The sequence below is a fragment of the Dendropsophus ebraccatus genome, chromosome 5 (assembly GCF_027789765.1).
Source record: "Dendropsophus ebraccatus isolate aDenEbr1 chromosome 5, aDenEbr1.pat, whole genome shotgun sequence".
Taxonomy (NCBI): Eukaryota; Metazoa; Chordata; class Amphibia; order Anura; family Hylidae; genus Dendropsophus; species Dendropsophus ebraccatus.
The window spans coordinates 146,591,681-146,605,836 of NC_091458.1; the positions used below are offsets into that span (position 1 = coordinate 146,591,681).

The 14,156-nt window shown below is 40.9% G+C and overlaps 1 protein-coding gene across 2 annotated transcripts in view; it reads left to right on the forward strand.

Moving 5' to 3' along the window:
• The window catches only part of SDC3 (syndecan 3), an 81,075-nt gene extending 67,557 nt beyond the window's left edge, over positions 1 to 13,518 (forward strand). Inside the window, exons 3-6 of one of the 2 annotated variants that reach the window (XR_011363226.1) lie at positions 541 to 1,070; positions 5,513 to 5,807; positions 10,078 to 11,340; positions 11,431 to 13,518. Coding sequence is in view for 1 of the 2 variants with exons in the window: in XM_069971567.1 (XP_069827668.1) it covers positions 541 to 1,070; positions 5,513 to 5,807; positions 10,078 to 10,244 (992 nt within the window). In the remaining variant the exon portion in view is untranslated. Of the gene's footprint in view, positions 1 to 540; positions 1,071 to 5,512; positions 5,808 to 10,077 lie in introns of both variants that reach the window. The other variant, XM_069971567.1, reaches the window with a different exon arrangement.
• The last annotated feature ends 638 nt before the right edge of the window (positions 13,519 to 14,156 follow it).

Consider the following 14,156-nt stretch of genomic DNA (forward strand, 5'->3'; position numbering starts at 1 on the left):
TTCTTTTCCTTTAAAGCAAATGTACCACTAGTTACATCACCCCCCTTTTCCCATATATAAATCAAAATAAATAAATAAACATATTTGGTATCGCTGCGTGCGTAATCACCTGAACTATTAATTTATCACACTCCTGATCTCTCATGGTAAATGGCGTAAGCGCAAAAAAATTTAAAGGGCAAAATTGTGCATTTTTGGTTGCATCAAATCTAAAAAAATATATTAAAAAGCAATCAAAAAATCGCATATACGCAACTAGAAGAACAATAGAAAGTACAGATCATGGCGCAAAAAAATGACACCTCACACAGCCCCATAGACCAAAGGATAAAAGTGTTATAAGCATGGGAATAGAGCGATTTTAAGGAACATATATATATTTTTTAGAGGTTTTAATTTTTTAAAAGCCATCAAGTAAAGTAAAAGGTATATGTTACATATTGTTGTAATCGTACTGACTTAAAGAACATGTATAACAAGCCAGTTTTACCCTAGGGCGAATGGTGTAAAAACAATCACTCTGTTTATCTTCTTTTTTAGACTTCGAGATGGAGTCCAGGCTGGATTTTGGGGTCAGGTTCACTACGGAAACACCTATTGCACCTCCAACAGCCACAGCACTAAAACCAGCACCTACAGCGGACGCCCTTCCTCCAGTGCAGACTACTTGGCTTCCTCCCACAACACAATCATCATTAGTCCATCGACATCACCAATGGGTTCTTCCTGAAGCTCCAGAAACACCGTCCATTACAGCTGCCCCGACACCAACCATTCCTTCCAAAGAAGCAGCAACTACTGCGGCTGTAACCACAGCAACGGCCAGGACAACGGAGGTACGCCGATTACAGCCTGTCATTATACCGTCCACATTAACAACAATAATGCCTACTACTACAGAGGAGGAAACAAAGGGATGGGACGATATTACTAAAAGCATTGGGACCATTCCAGTCCAGGGAAGCAGCCAGCAGTGGCCGACACAAGAAGACAGAACTATACAGACAACTATCGCAGGCGACAGTGACATAGAGGATTTCGAAGACGTGACTCCTACTCAACAACCACAGGTGAGAGACAAGGATGGGAGAACAGAAGTTATGTTGGATTAAAATTTTTAATAAAGTTTCAAAAAGTTTTGGGGAAAAAGTAATTTAGCCAAGGAGTAATGTAGATCCACAAAACATTGGTTGGTGCAGGCCTTTCCACTGTGTTAGTTTAGTCAGAGATTTGGTGACTTTAAGGAAATAAAAAACACCATCTACATTGTGACTAAAGATGGCGCACCTCAAGCATGCTTGGATTTCTCTGGACTTGCTCTTGTGGCATTTTATTACCGGCAGCTGAAGAAGCTGGATGTAGCCCTAGGGAGTCCTAGAAAACATGGATATAGCCTATGGCCTATGGCTGTATCCATGTTTTCCAGGCAGCCTTAGGTCTGCACCCATGAATCCTAGCATGCACTCTAATTGTGACTATTAAGTTGTCAGGTTGTGCCTCCCTTGATTGAGCTCCGAGAACCCACAGAAGTTCGATGAGATTGAGGCTTCTGGTTTCCATTGCTACCATCGGGGCTCTGCAATTATTTCGCAGAGCCCCAATGGATACTGGAGGGAGAATTCTCCCTCTGTAGAGGGAGAATTCTCTCTCTCTGGAGCCCTATAGATGCTGCGGTCGTGCTGACCGCAGTACCTATAGGGTTAACTCTCAGCACCGGAGCGCAGCTCCAGTGCTGAGAGTTGCGGCGGGTCCCCCGCTATCATTGATAGCCGGGACCCGCCGCGGATGATACAGGTGTAGCTCCTGCACCTGTGTCATCCTACAGCATTAGTTACTGTCGCTGCAGCATCGGGCATAGGCTGCAGCGACGTTAATTAACAGTGCGGCGGCGGAAGGGGGTTAAAGTGACCACTGCTATTGGAGAACACTGTTTCCAGGAAAAGACGTACTTCAAAAAGGTTAGGTAGTACTACCACCAGCATCACCCTGCCATTATTGCATCCTAGTGCCTTTTCCCTAGGTAAGAAAGACACACACGTGGCCAACCGCTGTAATGCATTAAATGAGGAATTTATTACACCATGTACAGTATGCCAGCTTTTCAGTGTACAAAAGTCAAACCTTACTTTTTCCAATCGCTCCACTTTTTATAGATGATGTAAAATTCAGTTTAAGGGCCTGTTCACACTGAGCAAAACAGGTGGAAATTCCCACCACTTGCCAGGCACCATTGTCACAAGACAGCCAGTGTTAGGCTGGGTTCACACTGCGTTTTTGCATCCCTTTCACTGTATCCATTTTTGAACGTTTACTTTTAACATACAGAGAAACATGGGCAACCCCATTTTTGTGTACGCTAAAGAATTTTAAAAAAGGCAAAAACATAAAAGTTTATCAGCAACCCGTAAGAGCTAGGACTTACCGTATACACTTCCCCCATCATATACACAATAAAGATATTTGAAATAGAAAAACTGCTTTAAAATTTTTTAAAAAATAACAGACCTGTTTCAGTACTTTTCTTATAATATTCAATGGAAAATGGATTCTGACAGATGGCATGCCACTGCATCTGTGTTTCCATACTGTATGTACACATTAAACAGACAGCAAAAACGCTGTGTGAACCTAACCTTATACACTTCAGCTATCAGTGTATTAAAGGGGCGCTTTGGGTGGGAGCCTTTTTTAATATTTGCCTGGGGACAGGTTGTTTGAAAGTAATAAAGAGCACTTACTCTCTATCTCCTGTGGTGCTGGTACCTTACTAATCCGTCCCACTGTTTGGCCGCTACCGGGACCTGGGGTTGTAATGTTCCAGGCTCATCTAACCAGTCAGCGACTGAGGTGGGAAACCGCTGCAGCCGCTACAGTGTCACAACACAACTCCTGGAAGCAGGCAAACAGTGGTACGTATTAGTAGGGTACCGGCGCCACAGGAGATAGGGAGGTAAGTGCTCTTTATTACATTCAAGCAACCTGTCCCCAGGCATATAGAAGGCTCCCGCCCAGAGTACCCCTTTAATACTATGGTTGATCAGTGTATATCAGGATAACTATGTGAATAGAGCATAGGTTAATACTAGGAAATGGAGACGTAACACAGTAACATAGTTAATAAGGTTGAAGAAAGACAAGAGTCCATCAAGTTAAACACACAGAAATCCTACTGCGTTGATCCAGAGGAAGGCAAAAGCCCTTATGAGGCAGATGCCAATTGTCCCATTATGGGGGGAAAACTCCTTCCCAACTCCAATGGCATCAGAATAATACCTGGATCACCGTCCTATCACATGTAATCCAATGCCCATAACTTGTAATATTATATTTATCGAGAAAAGCATCCAGGCCTCCCTCGTACTTATATAATGAATCAGCCATGACAACATCATGTGGCAGAGAGTTCCATAGTCTCACTGCTCTTACAGTAAAGAATATAGAGAGTTCCATAGTCTCACTGCTCTTACAGTATAGAATATAGAGAGTCCCATAGTCTCACTGCATTTACAGTAAAGAATATAGAGAGTTCCATGGTCTCACTGCTCTTACAGTATAGAATATAGAGAGTCCCATAGTCTCACTGCATTTACAGTAAAGAATATAGAGAGTTCCATAGTCTCACTGCTCTTACAGTAAAGAATATAGAGAGTTCCATAGTCTCACTGCTCTTACAGTATAGAATATAGAGAGTCCCATAGTCTCACTGCATTTACAGTAAAGAATATAGAGAGTTCCATAGTCTCACTGCTCTTACAGTATAAAATATAGAGAGTCCCATAGTCTCATTGCATTTACAGTAAAGAAAATAGAGAGTTCCATAGTCTCACTGCTCTTACAGTATAGAATATAGAGTCACATAGTCTCACTGCATTTACAGTAAACAATATAGAGAGTTCCATAGTCTCACTGCTCTTACAGTATAAAATATAGAGAGTCCCATAGTCTCATTGCATTTACAGTAAAGAATATAGAGAGTTCCATAGTCTCACTGCTCTTACAGTATAGAATATAGAGAGTCACATAGTCTCACTGCATTTACAGTAAAGAATATAGAGAGTTCCATAGTCTCACTGCTCTTACAGTATAGAATATAGAGAGTCCCATAGTCTCACTGCATTTACAGTAAAGAATATAGAGAGTTCCATAGTCTCACTGCATTTACAGTAAAGAATATAGAGAGTTCCATAGTCTCACTGCTCTTACAGTAAAGAATATAGAGAGTTCCATAGTCTCACTGCTCATACAGTATAGAATATAGAGAGTCCCATAGTCTCACTGCTCCTACAGTAAAGAATATAGAGAGTTCCATAGTCTCACTGCTCTTACAGTATAGAATATAGAGAGTCCCATAGTCTCACTGCATTTACAGTAAAGAATATAGAGAGTTCCATAGTCTCACTGCTCTTACAGTATAGAATATAGAGAGTCCCATAGTCTCACTGCATTTACAGTAAAGAATATAGAGAGTTGCATAGTTTCACTGCTCTTACAGTAAAGAATATAGAGAGTCACATAGTCTCACTGCATTTACAGTAAAGAATATAGAGAGTTCCATAGTCTCACTGCTCTTACAGTATAGAATATAGAGAGTCCCATAGTCTCACTGCTCTTACAGTATAGAATATAGAGAGTCCCATAGTCTCACTGCATTTACAGTAAAGAATATAGAGAGTTCCATAGTCTCACTGCTCTTACAGTATAAAATATAGAGAGTCCCATAGTCTCACTGCATTTACAGTAAAGAATATAGAGAGTTCCATAGTCTCACTGCTCTTACAGTATAAAATATAGAGAGTCCCATAGTCTCACTGCATTTACAGTAAAGAATATAGAGAGTTCCATAGTCTCACTGCTCTTACAGTATAGAATATAGAGAGTCCCATAGTCTCACTGCATTTACAGTAAAGAATATAGAGAGTTCCATAGTCTCACTGCTCTTACAGTATAGAATATAGAGAGTCCCATAGTCTCACTGCATTTACAGTAAAGAATATAGAGTTCCATAGTCTCACTGCTCTTACAGTATAGAATATAGAGAGTCCCATAGTCTCACTGCATTTACAGTAAAGAATATAGAGAGTTGCATAGTTTCACTGCTCTTACAGTATAGAATATAGAGAGTCCCATAGTCTCACTGCATTTACAGTATAGAGAGTTGCATAGTTTCACTGCTCTTACAGTATAGAATATAGAGAGACCCATAGTCTCACTGCATTTACAGTAAAGAATATAGAGAGTTCCATAGTCTCACTGCTCTTACAGTATAGAATAGAGTCCCATAGTCTCACTGCATTTACAGTAAAGAATATAGAGTTCCATAGTCTCACTGCTCTTACAGTATAGAATATAGAGAGTCCCATAGTCTCACTGCTCTTACAATAAGAAAGTGAAAGCTACAAGTGTGTAAGGAACTTGCAAGTTTTTTCATTATTCTGGAATCTTTCAAATGTTGCCGTATTGATAAATTATTGGCCCATTTCACTTATCCATCCTTTCTCTTTTTCGGTGACAGACAGACAGCTGGGAGGTGACAGTAGCGACTGCTCGCGACAGGGATATAGAGGTGCCAGTGAGTGGAGGCCCAAGCGGAGACTTTGAGATTCGAGAGGAAGAGGAAGCATCACAAACGCAGCCGCCCACAGTTATTGACCTGGGTAATGAAGTATTGCCCCCCGGCACATCACCCACTGATCATGGTCGAGGGAGAAAATTAGACACTGGTCTTATTGACAACACTATAGATTCTGGGAATACCCTGGCACAGATGCCTCAAAAGAACATTCTGGAGAGAAGAGAAGTGTTAATAGGTGAGTGACTATTTGTAATCTATACAAGCACTTTTATTTCTCCAGCCGTTTCATATCAGCCTGTGCTAGTGCTGAGCGGACCTGTGAAACTTTTCATGTTCAGCAACGTTCTCCTAACCCAAACGCTTGGCAGAAGTTGGATGCTGTCCTAGGGACCTGGAAAACATGGATACAGCCGATGACCTATGGCTATATCCATATTTTCCAGGACTCCTTAGGGCTGCATCCACCTTCTGCAGCTGCGGGGAATCAATGCCAAGCATTTGGGTTCAGAGAACGTTGCCGAACATGAACAGTATCACACATCTGCTCAATACTAGTCTGTACATAAATTTATAGCAGTAATGTAGCATATTTTTAGATTAAAAATAAATTAGCATTTTATACATATTTTACTGTTGTACTTTGCTCTTATTTTACTATGTGAACATAGCCCCAAACTTATAAAAGTGTGTTTAAACCAGTGATTCTCATATTTTACTAAAGTATGTTAAAAAAAGTGTTAACAGCCGCACAAACGATCGATTGTTCTATTATTGTCAGCAGCACCTCATCTCACGGGGAGACGTGCTGCCGATAACTGATGATTGTTAGGGCCACAAAACAGATGTGATGGCGGCTCAGCCTGCACCCCTTCTCTCTCCTCTGCTGAAAGCTCATCTAGGCTCAGTCTTATATGATTTCTGTTTATTTCAATTGACTATGTTAGATTTCAGCCTAGATTACTGTTCCGGGGAGGAGAGAAAAGGGGCTGCCGTCCGACGGAACGCACACTGAACAGCATCCAGCAGCTTGTACTGTATAGTAATGCGTACAAGCTGCAGAAACAATAAGATCCAGATTTTTTTATGTAAACTAATCATAAAGAAAAGAATTAATAAAATACAAACAATGCTAATAAATGACATAACAGCAAATGTATTTTTGGCCGGTATACATGCTGTATTTATAGGTGGTCAGTGATTTTTTTTTTCTCTGCGAAAAATAGAGGGTTTTCATAATGCAGAAACCTAAAACACCATTGTAGCAAAAAAAAAAAAAAAAAAAAAAAAGAAGAAATTGATAGGGGTTGTGATCACTTGCAGTTGTGCAATATACAGTATTTTCCTGTGTATAAGACTACTTTTTAACCCAGGAAAATCTTCTAACTAATCAAGGGGTCATCTTATACGCCGGGTGTCGTCTTATTGGGTGGGTGCTGGAAAACTTCGGAACTGGAGAATCTGTGGTCGCCACATACAGTGGATGTGGCTCAAAAACGGTCGCATCCCCTCCGTAAGCGGCAGGGTGGATTTGTTTTAAATCAAACTGATTTAAATCACGATTTAAATCACGATTTAAATCACTAGTCAGGAAGGCTTGATTTAAATCAGTGATTTAAATCAAAGTTTCTACCTAAACTAGTTCTTGCTACTTTAACATGCAAGTAGATGAAGATTTTTAGAATCACTTTTTATATTACTTTTTTCTCCCCAGTTTAATGGGTTAATCATTCATATTTGGACACCACTGTTCTGTTGTACTTAGGAAGGAGAAAAATAATCCTGAACTTAATAACAATTTAAATGGATTTATTCAACTGAAACAATAACAACATTACAGCATACGTTATTTGCTTAAACAAACATCCATGTTAACTAATTTGGCTAAACAAAAAAAAAAAAAGTCCAAACAATCAGAAACATATTGTCTAACTTCTTGGACTTGGTACTGAAGGGGATGATTCTGTATTCATAGGTTTGTAGAACAATAGGATTAAGGTCTTTTTCTCAACTCTGTTCATGTTGTAACATTTGAGAACATATACAGCCTTTATTCTACTGAGTTAAACAACTCCGCTTTATCTCATGATGGAAGAACCTTTGGATGGTAAAATATTTTCCTCAAAAAGCAGTTTATTGAAAAAAATCCGATTTAAATCAAAAAAATCCGATTTAAATCAAAAAAATCCGATTTTTTTGATTTTTTTAAAAAAATCATTGATTTTTATCCACCCTGGTAAGCGGCGACCATATGAAGGGAAGAGCAAGCTGCAGGTGTCCGGGCTATTGGTGTGCATTGGAAGAGGGGTAGTCTTATACGATGAGCATATCCCAAACTCTATATTTTAACTGGAAAAGTTGGGGGTCGTCTTATATGCCGGAAAATACGGTACTCATTATATTTTTCTATGTTTAAATCAATGTTATACAAACAGCCAAACTGTGGTCCATGCTCCCTCCAATATTTGTTCTTTTCTCTGTAAAAAAAAAGGCCAAATGTCCTCACCCTTTATTTGCTCACAGACATGCCTTGGTATTGATTGACAGCCATTCCTGAGCACGCACGCAGCACAAGTCTTTACTGCGCATGTGTACAGCTGCTGCGCAGCCACATTCAGAGAGAATATCACATAGCAGAGAATCCTTGGGGGTGCTCGCATTGTACGGTCAGCTCTCCTGTCACACAGCACCAAAACCTCTGTAACACAGTGACATTATACTGACTGAGTTGTTGTATTACAAAGCAACAATTAGCCCTTAGTTAATTGTCCTCAGCTGATATACAACCTGATAAACTGGTGTCTTTCCTTGTGTGGGCAGCGGAGGACGGGGACTTCCTGTGTTTGGTCTTTTATTTTGAACTGAGAAAAGACCAAATATCAGCACGGAGGGAGCATGGAGCACGGTTTGGCCGTATGTATAACGTTGAATTACACATACAAAACTTAAAAAATAAATAAATAAAGCGAGTATATTGCAAAACTGCTTCTGATCACAACCCCTGTTGATTTCTTTAAAAATTTTTAAAAAATGGCAACAGGTGCATTTTAAAAAACCCATAGGGAAACATTTATAAAGTCCGGCTTACAAATGTCCCTGCAGCTCTGGAGCTCAGGGGATTTATGTAGAGGCGCACTGCCTCTACATAAATCCTGATCGCAGGGAGCCCGTCCGTGCAAAGATTTTGAAACCTGCGCCAGCTCAGAGCTGGCGTAGGTTTCAGTGTAATTTTTCCAGCAGAAAAATGATAACTGCGGCGCACACAGAGGCTGCACCCCCTCTGCGTGCTGCCGCACCCCCCCCCCCCCCCCCCCGTAACGCCCCCTCTCCGCCCCACAGGCGAAGGTGGCGCAGATGGGGCAGATGCGAACAAAATATTCACAAAAATACCCTGTGCTAATATTTTGACGCCTATCTGCCCCATCTGCGCCAAAAATAGGCATATTCGCCTTTTCATACATGCCCCCCATAGTGTTTATGACCAGCTTTCCTCCCTTATCACACCAATAGCTATAATAAACAGGCCGCTGAAGCGTTTTATTCATGGCTTTGAGCCGTACCTATTATTTCAGATATTGATCGGAGAGCACGTTTTATTTATGTGGTCAACATTTCTTTAGAAATTTCTCTCTCGAAATGTCACCATCCTGACATAAAATGCAGCTCTTTGGTCAATGCTTCAAAGAGTGTATTATATTTCATACATCCAAACTATATATAGGCCATTTCATCTCTCTCCTCCATCTTCCTTGTACATAGTTGTGATAACTATTTATCCAGTCTGATGCCAGTGAATTGGGCTATAACAGTTGTGATTTTGAGCCTTAAATGGGTTGTCGCTATTAGGAAGATACTTAGGATGGTGTGGGCTAAAAATAAGATTGGTGCTGGTGTAATAAAAAACAAACCCTCCCTTACCTTCTTCATTCCACCCCGGGATCTAAAAGCTCCTCTCTCTACATCCCAATGCTTCCTTGTCTTTAGAAGTTGCTTGCGGACCCATTCAGCCAGTCAGTGGTTGAGGCTGGGATCCTGAGGGGGGGGAGGCGGCTATAGGTGTTTTTTTTTCCTTAAAGGGACTCTGTACCGCCAGACACGTACCCAAAACCACTGGTACCATTCTGTTGTGTTCCTCCTTCTAGTCCTGGTCCCGGGTCTGTCTCCTAGGGATGGTATTTGGGCTAAAAAGGCAGGGAGAGGCGCTGCAGGCCCAGGGCACGGAAGCTCTAGTCTCCGCCTTACTAACACTAATTACTGGCCCGAGAAGACAAAAAGACCCTGGGGCCAGGCATTCATTGAGGACCACAACAGAATGGTAGTGGTGGTGTGGGGGTCGTGTCCGACTGTACAGCTTTAACCCACAGTTCCCCAAACATGTACTGTATTGTAACCTACTGCAGAAATTCCAAAAAACGTCATACACAATGGTCTGTATCTGTTTTTTTTTTTTTATTAAAATAATAAGCCATTGTTAACTAACTTTTTTTTTTTTTTTTTTGCTTTTCTAGCGGTGATAGTAGGAGGAGTGGTTGGGGCCCTTTTTGCTGCATTTCTAGTGATGCTGCTGATCTATCGCATGAAAAAGAAAGATGAAGGGAGTTACGCTCTGGAAGAACCCAAACCAGCCAGCGTTTCCTATCAAAAACCGGACAATCATGAAGAATTCTACGCATAGTAGGGGGGGACGTCTCCTCCTCTTGTCTCTTTTCCAGTTCCGATGATCAATGAGCCTGTGGACGGATCTTCCTTTCATGGCTCCCATGTTCAATGACCCTGGATGTGGGCTGTTTTTTTTTATTTTTAAGTCACAACTACCTGGTGGATGGTCCTATGAAATGTGGCCAGATCAGGACACCGCACCGCTCTGGAGAAAAAGAATATTCCTGTTGCGGGATTTCTACTGCATCCATTCCTCTTGGCATTCGTACACTGTAAATGGCCACAACTGACAGGTGCTTCCTTGAGGGTTCTTATACAACGCTTGACTGATAACGTTGTTGTGGCCGTCACGTAGCAGATTCAGGACCCACTAAAGCACAAGGAATACCTTTTATTTCACCTCCTATTGCAGTATTGGCATACGCTAGGAAATTGTTTCCGCGCTCCCAGACGGCAGTTCCTTTTTTTTTTTATAATATTTCAAAGTTTATGTACATGCTAAAGGGAATCTGGAATGTTGGATAAGAATCCTATAAATATCTTTATATTAAACCCATAGAAATTAATTTCTCCTCCGACCACAGGCTCCGCCAGTAAGCTGTAAATACGATCTGGTGTAAATTAAGAAATTTTAGGAAGTCTTATTAGAAAAAAAAGAAAAAAAGAGAGAACTTTTTTAAACATTTAAACAAAAAACATTCTCCAGCAAATATACTGATGTGGAAATGAGGACTAATCTTTACTGATGACATGATAAAGGGATGGGGTTAGTGTTTTATGGTTAAATGTAGTGCCATAAAAAGGGATTGGTTTCAAATGTTCTTACCTCTGGGGAGGAAAGCTCCAACCTCATGAGGTACAATTCTCTTTTTCAATGGTCACTCTTGTCCCCATCAGTTCAGACATTATCCCCTGTGCTTTATTTACTTAGAGGTGCCGTGCAGTGTAATTAAAAGCCACATATATATAAACTCTATATAAAAAACAACAGCAACAATAGGCTTGTTTTACTTCAGCTAAAAAAAAAATCTTTTTTAATAGGTTTTGTTATGTGACTCTCCTTTAAAGGGCCGCCACCCCATTTCCCGCAGTGCGGGAAATGTCCATTCCTTGTTATATGGTAATGCCCCCAGTGCACCAGTATCTCCTCCCATCGCTGTGGCGCCTCACGTGAATAGAATGAGGTGTGACAGCGATAGGAGGAGATATTGGTGCACTGGGGTGTTGGGCCCGTCTCCAGTGCACCAGACAAACTTAACATATAAGAAGAAAAACGGGCGTAATTGCAGAATGAGGCGAAAGATCTCTGAATGAATGGCACCACTGGAATCAGTTCGGCAGCGCTATTTGGTTAGAATGTGCGAATAGATTTGTTTTGAAGTGATTTTTTGGTGCTCTGTCTAGTCAAAAATGCATGTTATTGTTGATGGATTGGCCTTCACGGCCGTTGTGCCCCTTCTTCCCGCCTACATAGGCGCCTTAGTCCCCATGCTCTTTGTCACATCGCCAGAACGGGACAGTCTGAAAGGCCTAGTCCCTACTGTGACTTCATCGGAGGGGCAGGGACTGGGCCACCAGATCGGCCCATTTCAATGACGTCACAGAGGAGATGGGGACTACAGTGCCAATGTAGACAGGGAGATGGGGCCCAGATGGCACTCTCCACCAACAATAAGATGCATTTTTGACCGGAGAGATCACCAAGAAATCCTTTATTCAGTAAGCTACAAAATTTCCAGAATATAAGAATGGTGTTGAAAACACATTATATGGAGAGGGGGGGGTGACAATATCACTTTAAAGATTTCAGCAGACTGGTTGCTGGGTTTAGAAGCAGCGTCTAACCGGATGTTTGTAGATGATCGGCATTCTCATCTTCAATCTGCTTGTTCTGCACTGAACAACTATTATAATAGGTCATAAGATGTATTGCTACTTTAAAGGGGTTCTCCAGCCCTTTAACATTTTTTTATGTAATATTGCCCTTATATAGAACATAAGAAAGATCTTATACTTACCTCACCACGATCCCCTGGGGTCCTCCTGCAGCATCTTCGGGTCCCCCCGCCAGGCGCTCTGATCGGCACGGCCAGTAATCGACTGAACCGGCTGTCACTGTCGAGATGACTCCATCTCAGAAGTGGCGGAGTAGGAGACCAAAGACAAAGCAGGGGAGCGGGGTGAGGTAAGAATAGGCTATTTACATATATATGATATTGCTCCTCTTAAAATATATACATATATATATATATATATATATATATATATATATATAGGGCCAGAGTAAAGGTTTTAAAGTAAAAAGTTGCGTCCCCACCTTTGGCAGCCTCGCCATTCCTGAGAGGGTCACCGGCTTAGACCTTAGGAAATATAAAACAACTTTTCCTTCATTCGTCCTCATTCCTGACCTATTTTTATAGGTCTTTACAATGATGTTATAGTTATTTTCTTTGTGCTGTTCACCTCTAAGTAAATGAAATAGAGCCCCAAAGATGGGAAACACGAGGCCTTATATTCCCTTTCCCAGAATGCTTAGCTCGGAGGGACTCGGGCCACTGACAATATGTTGATACTTGGGATGTTGGCAGTAAAGTTTTAATCCTAACTTTAACTTAAACGACTAAACACTTAGGACCTAGGACATATAAATGACGGACGGGGCGAGGATGTCGTCCGAAATAGAACTTCTTTCTACCAAGCTGAATGTCATTTCTGTGGCAGCCTATGTGTTTGTTATTTTCCCCCATGGAGACCGAATGTAACATACCAAGATGTGTTTTGTGCATTTGCAGCAAGGTTTGTTGCAGTGCTCTATGACGGGAAGCACTTCTTAGCCAAGACTTTCTAGTATGGTGAATCTTGATTGGTCCATATCAACACTTGGAATTTTTTTGATTTTGTCCATTACTCTGCCATGCTACCTGCAATGACACGGTGGGTTCATTTCTTACAAAACATTTGTTGTAAGTGGTGAAATAATTTCTAGAAGGGGGTGGGGTACTGGGGTTATACTGTAATAGAGCATTTTTTGTATGTACAGTATGTAATTCACTAGGATTTTAGCATAAAAAAATTTGCTTCTTAAAGTCTGTCCTGAATGTGTCACATAGCACAGACTTTAAAGCCAAAAGCTAAAGCAACATGAGCAAAAAGCAAACGAAAAACCATTCACTTCAAAATAAAACTATACCTTTGCCAATGATCTTACGCAATGTTGCAGTTAATGTATCTTAATAATTTTATAATTATTTCTGTGCTGTACCCATTAAGGAAATAAAACTTAAAACATTTGATTTGTTTTTTATTATTTTCTTGTCATTTTTTTTTTTGGTGAGTGATAGAGAAGCTTTCAGACATTTACGGCTTTGAAGGTTTTGAAGGAGCAGTTTATATGCAGAACACAGCATCTGACTGTAAATGGTTGTGATCGTAAAAATCGTAGTGTGCTTAGAGTGGGACAAGTCTTCACTGTGCATGTGTATTATTATTTATTTATAAAGCGCCCTTAATTCCAGAGCACAGCAGAGAATCCTGTGGGTGCTCACATTGTACGGTCAGCTCTCCTGTCACACAGTACCAAAACCTCTTTAACCACAGAGTGACATTATACTGACTGAGTTGTTACATAACAAAGAGCATTGTCTCCTGGTAAGCTGCTAGAGCTGATAATAGAATTGGCAAAGTTAATAATATAATTAGCCTAAGTTAGTTGTCCTCAGTTGATACACAACCTGCATGATGTACAGGTGTCTTTATTTGCATGAGCGGCAGAGGACATTCATTGAATTTAAATGTACTTGTTGACTCCACACTACTGTCTTGTACTTATAAGGAGTTCAGATGGAGCAAAACTGGCGGAATTCTGCCGCAGTATCCCGCCAGCCTCCGTGTCATACTGGGAGTCTATGGGAGGCTATTGGTCACCATA